Source organism: Emydura macquarii, unplaced genomic scaffold (assembly GCF_026122565.2).
Source record: "Emydura macquarii macquarii isolate MOO-44397 ecotype Brisbane River unplaced genomic scaffold, CSIRO-AGI_Emac_v2 contig_2636, whole genome shotgun sequence".
Classification (NCBI taxonomy): domain Eukaryota; kingdom Metazoa; phylum Chordata; order Testudines; family Chelidae; genus Emydura; species Emydura macquarii.
In genome coordinates, this window is record NW_027132773.1 from 10,462,901 (window position 1) to 10,480,965 (window position 18,065).

An 18,065-nucleotide genomic window follows, 5' to 3' on the forward strand; every position below is an offset into this window, starting at 1 on the left:
GATGAAAGATTTCAGTAGAAATTTAACTTGATGACAGTCCAGGACGACCATGAATAAGCAGGCATCAACTCCTAAATGGATTCTAGTTATAGCTCTGTTTTTGTCCATAAGTCTACATCTATTGAACACTAAAAAAGAATGCGTATCAAGTAATAAAAGTTTCTTAACTCAGTGCTAAGAACACTAATACACACTAAGATTTCTCTGCTTTTTTTCCCCTCTCTCTCCACAACCTGTCTTCCTCCTACCACCCTGAATCCAGTTGATATCTCTTTTGCTCTAACTCAGAATATGTAACAGTTTCTTAAAATTAATTCTCTTTACATGAAATTTCTGACCATATGCTGTGCTAAAATAACTCTAGAGAATGAAAGAATTTTGAACATGATCAGGAATTTTCCTGAAAAATGGTACTGAGATGTACAAACTGAAATACTCCTGTTTACAATAGGACTGTAGGTGCTAAATGTCATATTAAGAACGGACACACACTACAACCTATACTGGTGCTGAAGTGTGAGGAAGCTTGCACTTATAAATGTAAATAAAGTTTAATCTCAAAAAGAAATTAGGGCCCTTATCCTCCAATCTGATCCATGCAACAGACTCTTATGCCTGTGCAGAATCCATCAGATAGGATTGCAGGATCAGGGCCTAAAATGGAAACAAACAGCATCCTTTTTGACCAATGGGCAAACACTATCTTCTACTGACTGGACTAAATTTTAACTCGGTGGTTCTCAACCTTTTTGGTTCAAGGGCCACAAATATAATTTTTACAACTATGAAGGGCCACCAGCGTCTGCCAGCAGCCCCCTTGCCCCCACTGCAGTCAGAGGGAAGGAGTTCAGTAAAGAGGATCTCCCGTCCTGATGGCTGAAGCAGAGAAACCATGCACTCCCCTGGATCCCTAAGCAGTAGATCCCTTCTGCAGCCAGGGGGATAGGAGATCAGTGCTCCCCTTCTTCTGGCTCCAGCAGGGACCTAGCACCTAGGCACCCAGGCAAAGAGCTTTGCTGTGCTGCCTGCTACAGCCAAGGTGAGGGGAGCACTGATCTCCTGTCCCCTTGGCTGCAGCAAGGAGCTTGCACTGGCAACGCGCTCTGCCTGGGTACTTAGGCAGTGGCTCCCTTCTGCAGCCAGTGGGAGAGGTGCCGCGGGCCACTCTGAAAGACCCTGCAGGCCACTTTTGGCCCGTGAGCCACGAGTTGGGAACCACTGCTTTAACTGAAACACTTATTATCCTTTACAGATCTCCAAACCCAAAAACTTCAATTTGCTTCAATAAGATAGAAGACAGTGGTAGAAGTAAAATCAAATGAGAAATTTTATAATAGCTATACACCAAAAAATCATTTGAAATTCACCCCTCAGAAATATACTCATATGAGCGATAAACAAAAAGTATGAGAACAATATATAAAATATTACAAAGAAAGTAGAGACTACCACCTAATAGGACACCTATTCTAAGTGAGGAGGCAAGATATGGACAACCTTGAGAGCAAGAAATGATAAAACAAATAATTTTAAGATTCTAAAATAGAAGGGACTTTTCTTAACCTTCAAAATAATAAAGCAATTAAATAACGGAACAGTAAACACACGGGGTTTTCCCTTGATGTATAATTCAGTTGCAACCTGTTAGACTATAATCCTTTTCAATAAATTTAAACTATACTAATATAACTGGCATCAAAAACAGAATGAAAAATATCAGATCAGCTTTAGTACATAGGAGCACAGAAACAATTTTATGAAGATTTTAAATAGCAAATTTACATTTTGACGCATTTGTTTCTTTTACAAATCTTATTTAGTAAAATAAACACAAAAAGTGCACTTAACCTACCTGTGTCACCATGCTTTGTATATAGGTTGTTGGATGATGCTGCTTTTGCTGAACAGCACTTTCTATTGCTACTTTAGCTACAGTGCTTGGATCCGCTCCAGCTGGCACAGCAACCATTGTTGCACTGCAACCAGCATTGTTGGGGTCACTGATTGTAACAATTCTAACTCCTACTTTATTTGGAATTCCTGGAACAGTTTCCCTATCATTATCCTCTGCTGGCCTCTTTACAGTTTTGCATTCTGCTGTGCCATTTGTAGACCGAACTTCAGATGACAGGGTAGACTGGGACACTTTAGGTCCTGAGTGTGGAACTGCTATGATTTGATGCCCCTGTATAACAGAGGCTGTAGATTGTGGTGAGACAACTACACTTGGGCGTTGCTGAGGCACATCTGAATTCAAACTTGAAGCTAGAGGTCCATTAGGTAAATCAGTGTTGGTACCACTATGTTGCTGGGGTAACAGTTTTGCAGCCTCCTGTGTACCGCTTACAAGAGGTGAACTACTCAAAGTTAATACAGGCCCATTAGAAATCCTTTCCCCTTGATCACCTTTGGCAGTCTCTTGCTGCGTGGCATCTGAATTCCCTTGTTGTTCCACTGGAGAGATCTCACCATTTCCTACATGATTGGAAGTTTTGTGATTTGGAATGTTTTTGCTTAAATGAGAACCATCTCCTTTATCAAAATCACAGATTCCATTAACTAGGGGCTTCTTCAAATCACTTTTAATTTCCTGCGTGTCCATTTGTTCAAAGTTCTGCTTTCCAGGAGCTCCATTCTCACCCAATTCTAATGATGGCCCATTACTGACTTGTGAGCACTGATTGGCCTCATTTTGAGTTTTCCCTGAGTTAGAAGGAGGTAGACTGGAGTCATTATACTTTCTCCCATTTAAAAGACTTCCCACCTGCATTTCATTTTCCTTTGCATCCCCATTACTGGTGTTTGCAGCTCCTCTTCGGCAAGATGGATTCTCCATAACTTCAATTTTACGTTCATGAACATGTAAACCTGTCGCTTCCTTTGCTTCTTCCTCCTTTTGGCAAATTATTTTATCACCTTTGAATGGGGGAGCAGCAGCAGCAGCACATGGTGATTGTCCAGCTGGAGACGCTTGAGTAGCTGGAAGTGTTTGCACCTGAAGCCCAACTCCTGTCTGTGTTCCACTCATTGAGATTCCAGCTGGAGCAATGATCTGAGTTGTATTTCCCTGACTCACAGTTGCAGTTGCAAAACTAGTATTTGGCACAACTGTTATGGTAACCTGGTTGCCAGAAGTCCCTTGGAAAATGGTTGCTGGGCTATTTGAGATCAGCTGGCCTGGCAATATTTGTAGATTAGAAATGGGTACTGTCTGTACTGCCCCTTGAGGCTGGATTGCACTCTGGACCAGCTGAACATTTTGCTGTCCAACTAATAGCTGCTGAGCTGGAGACTGTCCTTGAACTCCAAAACTTGGTGCTTGGTTATTGGCCACCTGATAAACCACCTGAGGGCTAGGAGCTCTTGCATTGTTAGGTGGAGGAATCTGTGGAGCTGGGAGTATAAGTTTACCACCAGGAGTTGAAGGGCCTCGTTTTGGAAGAAGCAGCTGTTTTATCAGACTAGATTCACCAGAGGAAGTCTGTCCAACTCCTGCATTAGCTTGCTGTGGCTGAACTTGCATTTGTACCGGTTGTTGTTGCTGGACTTGTACTTGTACCTGTTGCTGTGATGGCGCTGGTGAATGATGCTGCTGTTGCTGCCTCTTCACGGAAAGCATCTGACTGACAGTAGGAGGGGGTCCTTGTGACTGAGGAGTAGTAGATGGAGATGACATTACTGTAGGAACCTGGTTATTTGTAACTGGTCCAGGGGACGGTGAGGAAGATGGCGTTATGTTTGGTTGCCCAGTCAACTGGACAGTTTGACCAGCTGGAAGAGAACCTGGATTAGTAAGCACAATTTGGTGAATGGCTGGTGCATATGTTTGACCTTGCTGAGCTGGCTGGCTTACAATCACTACACTTTGTTGGGATGGTGGCTGCTGCTGCTGCTGCTGCATGGATTGTTGTACCACTGTAGGAGGGACTTGCTGAGAAGGTAGAGGCTTTGGCGCAATATTCTGAAACCCTACCCTAGAAGTTTGTGGATTTTGGACACCTGCAATAGTAACCACCTGCCCAGCTGCAACTTGGAAATTCTGTACTGTAGTGGCAGAAACAATATTGGATGCAGAGGTCGTGACATACTGCTGGGGTGCTATGAGGACTGTGTCTTGTTGCTGGTTACCAGCAGAGGACTGCTGAGATGAAGTTTGCAAAGGTTGTGACGATGTGGTGATTAACTGTTGACCCTGTGAAACTGCTGAAGTGCATGCTGGTAGGTTCTGTACTCTGCCAAATATATGACCCTGAGGTACAGCTTGTTGAATTACCGTAACAGGAGTGCCCGAAGGTATCTGTCCTGGTACCACTGCATGTAGTGGAGATTGTTGTTGAATTACAGGTTGGTGGTGAAGCAATGTCTGAGAACTGACAACAGTAACAGATGATTGTGGTCCTGCATTGCTGTGATTTTGATTAGAAGCTTGTGCTGCTCCACCTACAGCAATAGTAACAGGAACTGCAGATTGGGAAACAGAGCTCTGTATTACTGTGGCCTTGACTACCTCACAGGAAATTGGAGATTTATTCTGAATGACAGTCACTGTAGCATTTTGTTGCTGCTGTGTGTGAACTAAAGGATTCTGTGGAATTCTAGAAATAGTCTGTGCCACAGTATGAACACCTTGAATTGGAAAAGACATCTGTGTTGCTGTCAGATTTGGAGACTGGTTGTTAACAGGGGTCCTCTGAAAATGGTTTCCTACACTTTGTGGTCCATGTGGGATTCCTGTTGACCCAAATACAACAAAAAATCAGAATTCTGAATGCAACAAAACAAAACAAACCTCCTCCCTCACACACACACCTCAAAGCAAAACACACAAATATAAAGAATCAAAGATCCCATATTTGAATTTATCCTTAGAGCCAAGTGAAGCAGTTTCTAAACTCAGAGATAGAATGTCTGAATTAGTAGTGGACATAAGAGTGGCTTGTCTGGTGACTTACAAATTAAAGGGTTAGTATCTACCTAGATACTGCTTTGCAACACTATCATCCAATACTATAAAGCATTAAACATAAAAATTAAACAGCTAGTTTCTCAAAACTACTTTTCATTGAATTTTACTTTGTTTTACTGTAATTTCAGAAGCAACAAAAAATGGCTGCCATATAAAATATAATGAAAAAGTTAAAGAACCTGCTGGTGAAGGAGACAGAGATACATCAGGAATAGAATCAACCCGGACGACAGGGGTAGCAGAAGTCGGTTGTTGCTGATAGTACATCTGAATGGGAAGTGGTATAGCTCTCCTTTTAACTCCTACTACATGTATATGTGCCTGCCCGTTGTTATTTGGATCCTCTACTCTCTTCACTGTGTGATTTGGAAAGACAGTTCTGCCAAACACAAACATACAGCTATATACATAACAAAAATCCAATCTTTTCACAGTTATTTTTCTTTCATTTCATTTTTAGCATATCAACTCTGTTCTGTATGCAGAGAGGACAAAGAAAAACATATAAACAAAAACTAAGAAGTCAAATACTTCATTATGCACCTAAATGCAAAACCTACGTTGTAGGGTACTCATGTTAGTCAATCAGCATTACATATTCAACCTCTGCCAAAAATAGAAGGAATGGACATGGCAAGTTTGTATTCTATTTTTCAAACACGAGTATTTTTCAATGGCTAATATTTTGTGCCTGTTTCTGCAGAGATGCAGCCTGTTATGTATTTTTTCACGAGAGTGAGATGCTCAAATGCCTTTTTTAGAAGGCAACCTCCCATGGACTGGGAGGTTCACCATGATTAGCATTTCTAAGATCTTGAACAAGAGAAATTAAAACTGTAAGCCAGAAGTGGAAGAAATAAATGGCCAAACACATACAGCAAGCTCTAACAAAGTATTTAAAAAGAACAAAATCAATTGCATTGTACTATGGAAGTTTTGTTGTTTTTTTTTTTTAAACTTAAAATTCCAAATGCTAGTGGATCAGAGTAGTCTTTAAAACTCATCTGAGAGTAGGTATTTCCCTAAAGAAGTCTGAAGTTGCAGATTTTTGTTGGGCATCCAAAATATCCTGTTTATTTTTCTATAGACTTTTCACCTTACCGAAGACATTTATAAAATCCAGTTGATGTTAGGATTCCACCTCGAGCTAATTTACTGCAGGTTGAGAGGTATTCAGAGTACATTTCTGCTCGAGAGACTGAGCAATCTGAATTCACCTCAAAATGTGCATTCAACCTAAAAATGGAGAAAGAAAAATAAATGATGAAACATGCTGCAAAATAGACATCACTTTTTAATGGACTGAAACACTATGTAAAGGATTTTGGACAATCAATAACAACATTGCTTATTTAGATGATTGAAAATGGCATTTTAATGTCCTGCCCTATCAAACACCTATCCAATACAATGTATCGTATTTCCCCATGTATAAGACGCTCCCATGTATAAGACGCACCTTAATTTTGGGGCCCGAAATTTGAAAATAAATGTATTATGGTACATCACCGGTAAGTACCACTGTATAAGACGCACCCAGTTTTTAGACCCCAAATTTTTCGAAAAAAGGTGCGTCTTATACATGGTGAAATATGGTAATTTTATCTTTCACGATGTAAACCTCAATGTACAGGATTAATACAAGGAAAAGCACAAAGACACATGGCAAAAATCGATCACATAACATCTTGTTGAGATTATTATTTATATGTATGATATGCAAGACTTAGTAACAAATATTCACAAACTAAAAACTCATCTCAGAAAATTTAAGATTGAATTGTGTTTCAGTGAAGTTCCCAGAGTAACTTTATATTTTCTCTACAAAATTCAACACCTTTAAAAAAATATCAGTTTATATAAAAACCACACGTATTATAATGTCTAGAAATTAACAGCTCAGTTCTTCCCTGCCATATAATCCTTAATCATTTGCTCACGCCACCAACTGTGTCTATCAGTTAAATATATTATATATTAAAAAGCTTCAAACTATGCCTTTTAAACTTTAGCTCAAAAGTCAGATATACTTTAGGACTGCGTACTCATTCTCTATCAAAGGTTTCCATCAGTAATTTGCTTACCTGACAAGTCAAAATAAGGTTTTCAGACTGATCTGGTAATCTAGATGTAGTGCAATACACAGGAAAATCAGAGATATAGTATCAACCTTAACCCCGAGCTCCCAGGATCACAAGGGACTAGGAATGCTACAGAGGCAGCACATTCATTCCTGGAGGCAAGCAAGGTGAAGGCTTCATGTTGTCATCGAACAATCGGCTCTAGCTAATGCTCAAAGCAAAATCAATAAATTCCCAGGAAGTGAAGGAATGTGTGGTTCCTGAAGGACCTCCACAAACACATAGCCCTCCAAAAATAAAGGAAAATTTTAGTTCCTTCCTGACAGCAAATGGAGACAGCAACAACTATCTACATAATACCAAAATATTTGCACTGGCATATAGGATCAAAGAGTATCAATATGTTTTTTAAACTGTCAGCATCACAACCTATATTAGCTGCAGGATTTGAAAAATCACAGCATGTTCTCTATTGTATAGGACCATCTAAAAGCAGAATGTAACTGAAAGTTTTTAAGAGAAATAAAACAGATGAGATAATTTAGTGTTGTCTTCTTCCAAAGCCAATACAACACCAGTAAACAAGATGCCATTTTTAAAAATAGTAGTTTAATTAAACTTTTACTATAGTTACAAAACCTGAATCCATATTACATGTAAGAATGCTTAGGTATTATGAAAAATCCATACCCCTGCCTTCTCTAACCAGATTGTCATTAAAAATAGTGTCAGCCTACCATGACATATATTGGTATCACTATGACTAATGAATGTTGGAGAAGTTGTTCTGTTGTTCTTGCAGGAAATCCTTATTCGTGCCCAGTTGCTTATAATATATCTAGGGATATTAGTTTTAATACATTGCCCTCTTTAGCATGTCCTTCCCAAGAAATGGAAGAATTTAGAAATTTTACTATTACAACTTACTCTCTTCCAAACTTCTCTCAGTAAGAGACAGTGACAAAAACTTACTAAGAGATTTTACAGGGATTAAAACCCCCCTCAATGTTAGCACTGATGCAAACATAGCTGAAACGGGCTATTTCCCATTCTTCAACTCCAAGAAAAACATTGGAAAAAAACAGCATGGTTAGTATATTTTAGGCTTCTGTACAGGGCCACCTGTTATTTTATTTCATGTTGGCTCATTTCCATTTAGATTTCAGAAAAACAAAAATATCTATGGAGCACCCAGCACTGAGAGCTGGAGAACCACTTAGTTACCTAGCACAGAATTAAAAAAAAAAAAAAAAAACCCACTAAAGGTCATTCTGGCATTGTGTTGTGTGGTTTGTTTCATTACATTTTGTCATCCAATGGTGTTACACAACTGTAGCATGGAACAATAAATCTGTGGCCTTTTTCCACTCCTTCCATCAAAATATTTTTTTCCTATTCCCCACATCATGGCTGCTGCAGAACAGGAGTTGGCAACTATGGTTCTGATTTAACTGTCCATTCCTGCCTGCTTGAATGCAAGAGAGACTATTCTGCATCACTCCTTTTTCATTTTGGGGGCCAGAAGGATTTCAGTGGCTCGTTTTCTACCTCTCCTGGGGTTGGCAGAATGGCAGCATAGGAAGCGGGGGAGACAGTCTGATTCCTCATTGTCCCCTGCATTATTACCTCACACCTCAGATATCAGTGGGAGTGCTCTACTGTTTAATTCCCAGGCACAGAGTATAGTACAAATATGACCTGTGGAATTCATAGCTGTATATAGTGGGCTTCTGAAGAGTTCCATGCCATTTGAGAGGATGAACGCGAAGATTCCACTCATTTTGAATTATGAAGATTTCAAACACTAGCTGCTATTTTCTGGATAGCTAAAAACGTCTATCTTCGGTTTTCTATGGTAACTATATTACTATAGTATCTAAGCACAGAATCTCTTTATATGTTAGCATCAACTAGCAATAACTTTTATTAATGATACCTCACACAGAGCACAATATAAGTGTCCATCTACAAGTAGGAGCACAGGAGGAAACTCAATTGACTAGCTAGGATCTGCAACAGAACTATTCCTGTCCAATCAAACTCTTTGCTTAAAGCATGAGTGAAATGATAGACTTTCAGTGTAGAACCACTCTGCTTCTTGTAAAATGCTCCCCACTTCACAATAAAGATATTTGTACATAGATGAATATTTGAATCAATACAATAACTGGATACATCTTGTGAATGTATTACCCCACATCATTTTTGTGAGGGAAATGGGGGGTGTTGGGAGAATCAGTGTAAGAGAATCAGGAATTGATTAATCCAAATATTTGGAATTTGAGCAGACAGCTGTATAGGTCAACACCAATTTGGGGAATCACCCTAGCCCTACTTGAGAGCTATGAGTCGGGTATCAGCTCTCTAGACTATTGGATGCACAAAAATACATTATAACTAGTAAAAATATTAAAGCAAGTACATTTTTGGGAGGATAAAAGGTCTCATCTTCCCTCGTGTGCTTGAGCCTCCCACTGATGAAATGAGAGATTTCCAGGAATGTAGCTTCAAATTTTGAGAAGCACTTTCTTGTATAGCTATAGTAGCACAAAATGAAAATACTGTTCAATTAGATAATGCTGCTGTACAGTTTTACAGCAAGATTATATCTGAAATTGAATTAAATAATTAAATTATATCCTAAGAAAGGGAAAACAAATAGTTTGAACTATCATGTCAAATGGCCAACATTTTGTTTTGTTTTTCTTCTTCCTCAAGAAACTATTTGAAAGGAACTGTATACTTACCACTGGCAGGCAAATTTCTCACTGTCTATTTCTACTATTCCTGGTGGTGGAGCAACATGCTGTGCTGCTCTTGATGCTGTGGAGAAGAAAATAGATACATTTGCTGACATGTAATGATGATTCTTCCCTTAAAGAGAATTACTTACATAATTCAATATGTATAAAATTGAACATCTCAGGCAACACAAAGGATCCTCTGTAGTTCAGTGGTTTCAAATTTGATTTGAAATTTGTTTTATATTTTTGTGAGATCTCTCTCCTCCTTCTCTTCCCCAAAAAGTCCATTTTGATAAAATTAAATGTTAGCATTAATTACTTACTTACATCTACAGAGAGATGCATAGACACTTAAATAAAGTATGGCTACGTACAGTTAAAGAACTCCCCATGTCCATGCCTTAAAAAGAAATAGCTTATTTGTTACTGAATAATCAGATTTGCTATAAATCAACTCTATTTAAATGCATGCCAAGTTGTTTCAAAGATGTAATGAGGTGTGTGAGAACATGTCTTTGGCAAGGTTTTTAGCCACTAGTGTAACTATATTAGTGGAAACCACTAGTCTAAATGTACTGCACTGGCATAAAACCACAACTTGCATAAGCGCACCTGGTTTGAAATAGAGGTGCGCTGCACTGGCACAAGTCACATTTGACACTGGTCCACAATGTCTACCCTAGGGGTTTATATCACGTCAACTATCCTGGTGAAACCTCAGAGAAGCCCTTTGTGTAGGTCTCAAAGCATACAGGGTAAAATTCTCACAGACACAGAGGGCCTATGCAGGATCATCCACGATTTAAGTGCTGTATTGGGAGAAGTGGGCAGAGTGGGATCATGCACCAACTCTGAACAGGTCCACATACCAAAGAGAGCAAACGATGGCCCAAAACCCCACTGGAGTTGGCAAAGAGATGTCGCAGCTATTTTTCCAGTTCATAAGTGGGATCAGTAACACTGGAAGACGCTATATTGTAGTCTCATATATAGTCTTTCTTAATCAGTCCCATTCATTCCCAGTCCTAGTCTATTCAGGTTCTTATACAACCCTCATCACAGTGGTATCTGAGCATGTGCCAATGGTACATAAAAAGACATGACTAGCATCTGTCGCATGTGTTTCTTTCTCCATTCCATTCCCCAGGGGAAAAATTGTGTGTGAATTTTGTTTGTGTGAAATGTTTTTTCACTAGTGAAGGCAAAGTCAAAACAGTGCACATACTTAGGGCTGGTCTACACTAGAGAGTTCTGTCGATAAAAGTCAGCTTTTGTTGACAAAATAGGTGAGGTGTATACATTCAAATGCTCCTCCCACTGATGTAACTCCTTCAAAGGCCTTTGCTGGTGCGCAGTACTTTTTCTCTGTCCATTTAGATGTTGGGGGCAGAGAGTAAGGGTTTTGCCACAGGGCCTTCATCAATTTTATGACCCCTTCATGGACAGGGAGGGCCACCCTAGAAGGGGCTGCTGCCGCCAGGATGTCAAATAGGAAGTCAATCAGGTCCTTCAGCTCTTCCACCTCCAAACCCAGGTTGGCAGCCACCCATTTGAGGAGATCCTGGTGGACTCTAAAATCGTCCTGGCGGAACTGTGGTTGGAGGGCTTGTCACTGCCTCATCTGGTGATGAGGATGAGAATGCTGGTAGTAGAGAAGTTCGCAAATGTTCCTTTGTGACTTGGATTTCTTTCTCCTGGAGGGACACTGGTGTCCCTTTTGCCTGACTTGGCTTCTCGTCCAATTCCAGGGGAAGCCGTGATATGGTCACAGAGTGACACTGAAGTCCCCGAGGCGGACTGGTGTTGGGACCCTGGGACCACAGGAAACCCCCATGGGTTCCAAAATTGCCACGGGTCAGTCCATTGTGTTGGTGGCCAGGAACCCAGTGGAATAGAGGGGGGAAGCCTGCAATTGTGGAGAACCAACCAAGGCCTCTACGGGAGGGAGCTTCATCTGCCTCCGACTCTGAGGCGGAGAACCATGGTGGTGCCATTCTCACCTCTGGCTGCCTACGGGCTTGGGTGCGGTGCTCAGGTGCCAGGAATCTCTAGGGTGCTGATACTGTGGCAACCAATATGAGCAATCCCTAGAGTACCATCTTGAGTCCAGGGATTGGTGCCGGGACGTCAATGTTCCATGCCGTTGATTAGGTGATCAGTGCTGCGGGACTGGCAAGCAGCCCCTAGAACTCTGACGGCTACTGCGTCTTGGGGACTGCAGGGTCATCAGCGACCAGCCACAAGGCTTTGGTGAGGGCTGCAAAGACAGTAAGCAGCAAAGTGGCACCAATGATCTAAGCGAGGCCCCATCATGGATTTGCCCCTTGAACTGCTTTTACCAGATTGGCCCGGTATGGTGTCCCACACGCAGGTCTGTCGTCCTGGGGGTGTAGGAGGGAAAGGAAAAGACAAGACTGCCTGGAAGGCCTCAGGGTGGACGGGATTGCCAGATACCGGGGTCTCCTGCCGCTACCAGGCATCAGTGGAGGTTCCGAAGAGGGCTGGGAGCTCTAGGGATTGAGCCCACAGCCATTCCAGTTTCCAGGGGAGACAAGCAGCCTGGTGTGGATCACAGCTTGTCACCTGCTCCCAACTTGCTCTGTCTAAATGGGGAGAGCCCTCTGTCGGCATGGTTTTTCTTACACTTCTTCTTCGGCACCAGGATGCCAGGATGAGCCCAGTACCAGTATATGTGCCGGGGGAGCACTTCATGTCAATGCCGATGTACTAGGTGCCAAGTCTGATCAGCCTGGGTTGGACATCAGTCTGAGTGCCAATTCCATTAGGAACGCTCTCAATCTAATATCGCGGTCCTTCTTTGTGCGGGGCCTGAAATTCCTGCAGATCCTGCAATTGTCTTTTATATGCACCTCACCCAGACACTTGAGACAGCTCTGGTGAGGATCGCTCACGGGCATCTGTTTTTTCCAGGCTGCACAAGGCTTGAAGCTCGGGGAGCAGGGCATGCCCCGTCCCCCTGGCTGTCCCATGAAAACAGGGAACAAATAGCCCCATAACTACTAGAAACTACTAAAACTGTTAACTGAACACCGATTTGAACAATAAAACTATACATATTAAAGATGAAGAAGAAAACCACTGGGAGTTGCTTGCCAAGACAAGGACATTCTAGCACCGTCACAGGTGGTAAGAAGGAACTGAGAGGGAAGTGGACCGGCAGCACCCTACATACTGGTACGTACGCGCACCACTGCAGAGAGCATTTGAGCTGGCCCTATGGATAACACTGAGGGAAAACTCTCCGGAACCAGTGCATGTGGCATGTGCACACACCTAACGTGGAAGGGATATAGGCAAGCACTCGAAGAAGAAACACCTTCAAGAGCAGACCAAACTTGGAAAATTTTTCACCTAATGGCAAACTTTTGAAAAAGTTACAAATCGTGAAAAAAAGAGGACTACAGAATGAAATATAAAATAACTACTAATGTAGCCTTAAGATATATTTGTGTGTAACACAAATACTAAGATTTTAGTTTGTAGTGGGAAATTAATATTTTGAAGAATGAAAATGTGACTGATACTGAGATAAAAGTCTCTCATCCTTCAATGCTTTGGACATTAATGTAACTCTTTCAAGCCAAACCTATAGGCCAACTGGTTCAGTATCATGCAAGTATTTCAGCATAGCCCTATTACAGTCAAACATGTTCTATTTAATAAAAAAAAAAAAAAAAAAAAAGGCAGTAACTAAGAAATAAGGTTGTACATGAATGCTTACACTACTTACTTGGTTAAAAGTTAATGTAGATATGCTGTACTAACATCAAGTGGGGCATTCACTAATACAATTTACTCCAGTAACTTGCTTTACATAGGTGCAGCACATCTACATATTGAGTTTACTCCTGTGTAACTATATCAGTGTAGTCATATCAAAGCAAAATTCTCTAACATTAGCAGGGCCTTTAATTGGCTAGCAAAAAGTTTGTCAAGATTTCATGGCTCAGACTTTTCTGGAGTCAAGCCACTGTGAAATGCAATGTTTTATAAAAATGGTTTTGAGATGAAGAATCTGATTAACTAATAAAGGTTCTAGATGAGTGGGTAATCCAACAAACCACAAAGAGTCTATTAAGTCCAAAAGGAAAAGGGAAAGAAAACTAGGGGAAAACTTAGTTTATATTTAGTCACAGAAATAAAACTGAAGTATTAGGGTCTTTGGGTCTGACCTTGACTTGAATGGAGTTGCAGCTAACCAATATGTGTCTCAGGTTTAGACTCTTTGGGTTATTTAAATAACAGCAATGTATATCAAGTTATATAGTTATTTCAAATACCTACACTTTTCAGATGGCTGAAAGCACCTGACTTCTGGGTGTTCAGTCTGAGACAAATGCTACAGGCTTTATTTTCACTGAAGTTAAGGGAGTGAGGACAGCAGGATTGTGACCAGCAAGTGTGCACTTAATTGTATTATCTATTGCTTAATTAATGAGAGCGACTTTTATATTTGGATTGGATGAGTAACTGTGAATGCCACGATCCAACAATGCCCATAACTTTCTTGATACACAATGTATACTTGTGAAAAGCATTGAAATAGACATTTTTCTCCTATACTAGCAAGTCTCTATTGCTGTAAGAGGAATGACATAGATCAGCAGAATGTAATTTTGTATGTGAATTTAACAAGCAAAGTTCTTGTTCAAACTTTGTGTGTGTGAAAGAGAGAGAGAGAAAGAGAGAGAGAAGATATCAAATATCTAGAGTGCAATTCTGGCCTACTGAAGTCATTCACTCCAGTGGGGCCAGGATTTCACCCCAAAAATAGATTTGCAAAAACTAAAACAATATCAACATACAACATTATGACGGTCTAATGACATCAACAAAGAATAAACTTTCCTTTAAGGTTTATGTGCAGTTAAAATTTGGCTAACATCGCAAATGAAATGTTTAGTGGCTTCGACGCAGTCATAAGACATTTTTTGTCTTCATTTCTTTGATTCTATTAGCTCTTCTAGCCCATTGTCCTAGAATTTGGCCCTAACACTAAATGTGAACACATTGTACACACTGCCACCTACTTACTATTCACACAGAATATAATGCAAAATGGACTTGCTACCCTCTGTGAGTCGTAGATATTTTGTTGACATGCAAACAAACAGGTTAATTTTAAATAAAAATCTGTAACATTTTCTTTGTTTATATTTTCAAGATTTACAGCTTTGAAAAATGTTCAGAATCTTTCCATGTTACTTCACAATGCTTTCATGTAATGATCAATATTGTTCCAAATATTTATTCAATTAGAAAAATAAAACAAAGATTAACTTAACATCCATGTTGCTAGCAACAATACTAAAAATATGCACATCTGATTTGATGTACTGAAGCACAAGTAAATCATTAAATTATGCACAGCTATATAGCTACACACATACGCATGCACGTGATTATAAAGCTATAGATAGAAAGACAGATGGACAGTCACATATGCTATAGAGACTGTTCTACAGAAATACAAAAGATGTTCTCCTGCAACAGTACTAACCTGGGACAGCTGTTGCATGGGCCTGTGAGGAAACATGCTCTACCGCCTGTGGCCTGATTTCAGATACTTGATGGTTGGAGCTTTGATGTTCAATGAGTTTTACTGCAGTAAGTGCATCAGATCCAAACATCTGGATGTCCATAGAAACCAGACATACTAATGTATCTAAAACATTAAATGCAAAACCAACAATGGTATTACAACAAAATAAATATGAGTGTTTGGTATTCAACACACCAATTTGAGTTAAACTGACACTTGCTGAAAGAAAAACAAACCCTCACATATTTCTGTGGAGTTCTACATTATATTTTTCATGTCATATAAAGCCAATATATAATTCAAAATCCTGACCTGCCTTGGTCTCTATCTTTATTAATTCTTTGAGAAAACAAAAATTCAGTTATGTAAATATACTGCAGCAATATGCATGTAATATACAAACGTACGCACACTCTAAATTCTGAAAAAGTAGAATTTTAAATCCCTGAATGTAACACCGCGTCAATTCTTTTTCTTCCTCAAATAAACTGATCTGATATTTTGTTCTGCTTGTTCCTTACCTATGCTCTTGTCTACTTTAGCAATCTTTGTGCAGGCCACTTCTCCCATTTCTGTGAGCATGTATAGCACCTCAAGTGCTGAGATTACAAGCAGCACATCTGGTAAAGTGAGATGACATATTATCTCTTTGTAGGATTCTTGATCCACATATTCACAAATTAAGACACCATTATCTTCAGCTTTACAAAGATTCCCCAAGATTTCCATGCCTAAAAAACAAATATAGAATAGTTTTAAACAGCTGAAAATCATTGTATTATTATTTACAAAAAATTAGTCATCTAAGACCTTACCTCTCATTTTTAAGAATCTATCCCTTGACATTAGGCATTTTGTAACAGTGTGAAACATTAGATGAGTAGTTTTGAAATCAACAGGATCCAACAGAAGCTGAGAGAAGGGGGAAAAAACATTATTTAAGCTGCAGTCCGCATCATACGTACGGTCATAATAGTTACAGTTCTTAAATTTGCATTCAATTAAATTCAATTCAATGCTCAAAAGTCTTTATATGTAACACATTTGTTGGAATATGTTGTCATTTCTGTGAGCATACAAGACTGTGCTTTAAGTGCAGGGAGTCTCTTTTCTATTCTATTATACTCTCAACTTTTCTTTTTTCTTTGAGTCTTTACAGTAAGGAAAATAACAGAATTCCTAGGCTGCCATCAGGGTGGATATGAACATTTTCCTGGGCCCTGTGAAGTAGTAGCAGTGATTGGGGTGAATTCTCCCATACGGCTTTCACCATCCTTTGTTGTTTGTACAGCAACTAGCACGAGGGGGTCCTGGTCCATGACTACAGTCATTAGCACTACAGTAAATACTGCTACCACTAATGCTCTCTCAAAGACCTTCCCATACACACACCAGGACCATTAGACATTCATGAAAACACCATCTTAGTCAGAGTTCTATCAGTGGCTGAGCACTACGGTGTCTCCTTCCCTGCTACTTACTCATTACAAGATTTCAGTGTATACACAATATCCAACATTATATTTATCTGTGGTGTATAATGCCATAAAATGGATTGAACTGGCCTGTTACTCTTTCTTCTTACACCTAAACATCTTTGAAAAGAAAAAGTAAGTCTCCCTCACTGATGATATACCTATGTATATGTGATCTTTCCAAAGTTTCTCCCTGGTTTTCTCATGCTCATTATTATGAACAGGGTATTCATATCTATTATGTGGTTACACAGGAATTCTTGTAATATCATAGTGGAGTTATGATTTCTAAAGTAAAACCTGTACGAATATTTTTAATTTTTAAAGTAATTCAATTGCATTTCTCCCCCCATGCCATGGAATTTCAATTGAAAATCAGAGGTGTTTTAAGGGATTCCATGTCCCCACACAACTGAATTCCCTCACACGACTGTGCTTTGGCAAATTGGGGGCCCCGCTCTACATCTGATTCCGACCCTTGTGCATTCTGTTGAAATCTACTATTTGCAAATTCAAAGAAGCACTTATTTGCTATTACTTCAAATAATCACAAGAAAAATAATTTTGAGATATCAGTCAAGCTACTTAATACTACAGTAGTACCTTCTCCAAAGTATATTTGAATTACGCCATTATGAAGCTCCTTACCTCTGCTGCAATATTTCCTAGCGTGTCAAGCCCCAATTGCCGTAGAGAAATAAAATGACTATGAGCAGAGAGTAGCAGGAACCGAAGACAGGTACGATTAGCTGCCAAAAGTTTAACATTTCCCTCCTCAAAGGAAAGATTTCGCAAAATCACTGCAATCTGAAGTACCCGCTGCCCTTCAATATCATTAATGCCCAACTTGCGAGGTGGATGAAATAAGGACTGCCATATCCATTCTTCTGATGGAACATCTACAAAAGAAAAATATCAACTTTAAGCTGTTCCTTTTCTATATCTATCAGAATTGATCTAATCAGTTTATTCAAGATATCTCACCTTGAGATTTGTTTCTGTCAGAAATGAGGTCACGTACTTCATTATCCTCCACAATATCTTTCCAGAACTGTGAACAGAATAAAAATTTACACCGAATTACTGAAGTGTGACGTTTCCTTTAAAAATAAATCTGTTTTCACTTCTGCTTCTTTAAAATATTCACAGATGGATAAGGACCGGTTTATCACTATTCCACACATTTTAAAAAATCCTCTTCCCATTCGTATCAGCTACTACTGCATCTTAAAGATG

General features: G+C 39.7%; 1 protein-coding gene across 1 annotated transcript in view; it reads right to left on the bottom strand.

The window, feature by feature from the left end:
- ARID2 (AT-rich interaction domain 2) overlaps positions 1-18,065 on the bottom strand; it is a 149,889-nt gene that overhangs the window by 43,979 nt on the left and 87,845 nt on the right. Inside the window, exons 7-15 of the mRNA XM_067564162.1 lie at positions 17,814-17,880; positions 17,478-17,728; positions 16,170-16,266; positions 15,876-16,085; positions 15,313-15,477; positions 9,795-9,870; positions 6,068-6,202; positions 5,146-5,345; positions 1,853-4,731 (exon numbers count right to left, since the gene is read on the bottom strand). Of these exons, the coding sequence (XP_067420263.1) occupies positions 1,853-4,731; positions 5,146-5,345; positions 6,068-6,202; positions 9,795-9,870; positions 15,313-15,477; positions 15,876-16,085; positions 16,170-16,266; positions 17,478-17,728; positions 17,814-17,880 (4,080 nt within the window). The remainder of the gene's footprint in view (positions 1-1,852; positions 4,732-5,145; positions 5,346-6,067; positions 6,203-9,794; positions 9,871-15,312; positions 15,478-15,875; positions 16,086-16,169; positions 16,267-17,477; positions 17,729-17,813; positions 17,881-18,065) is intronic.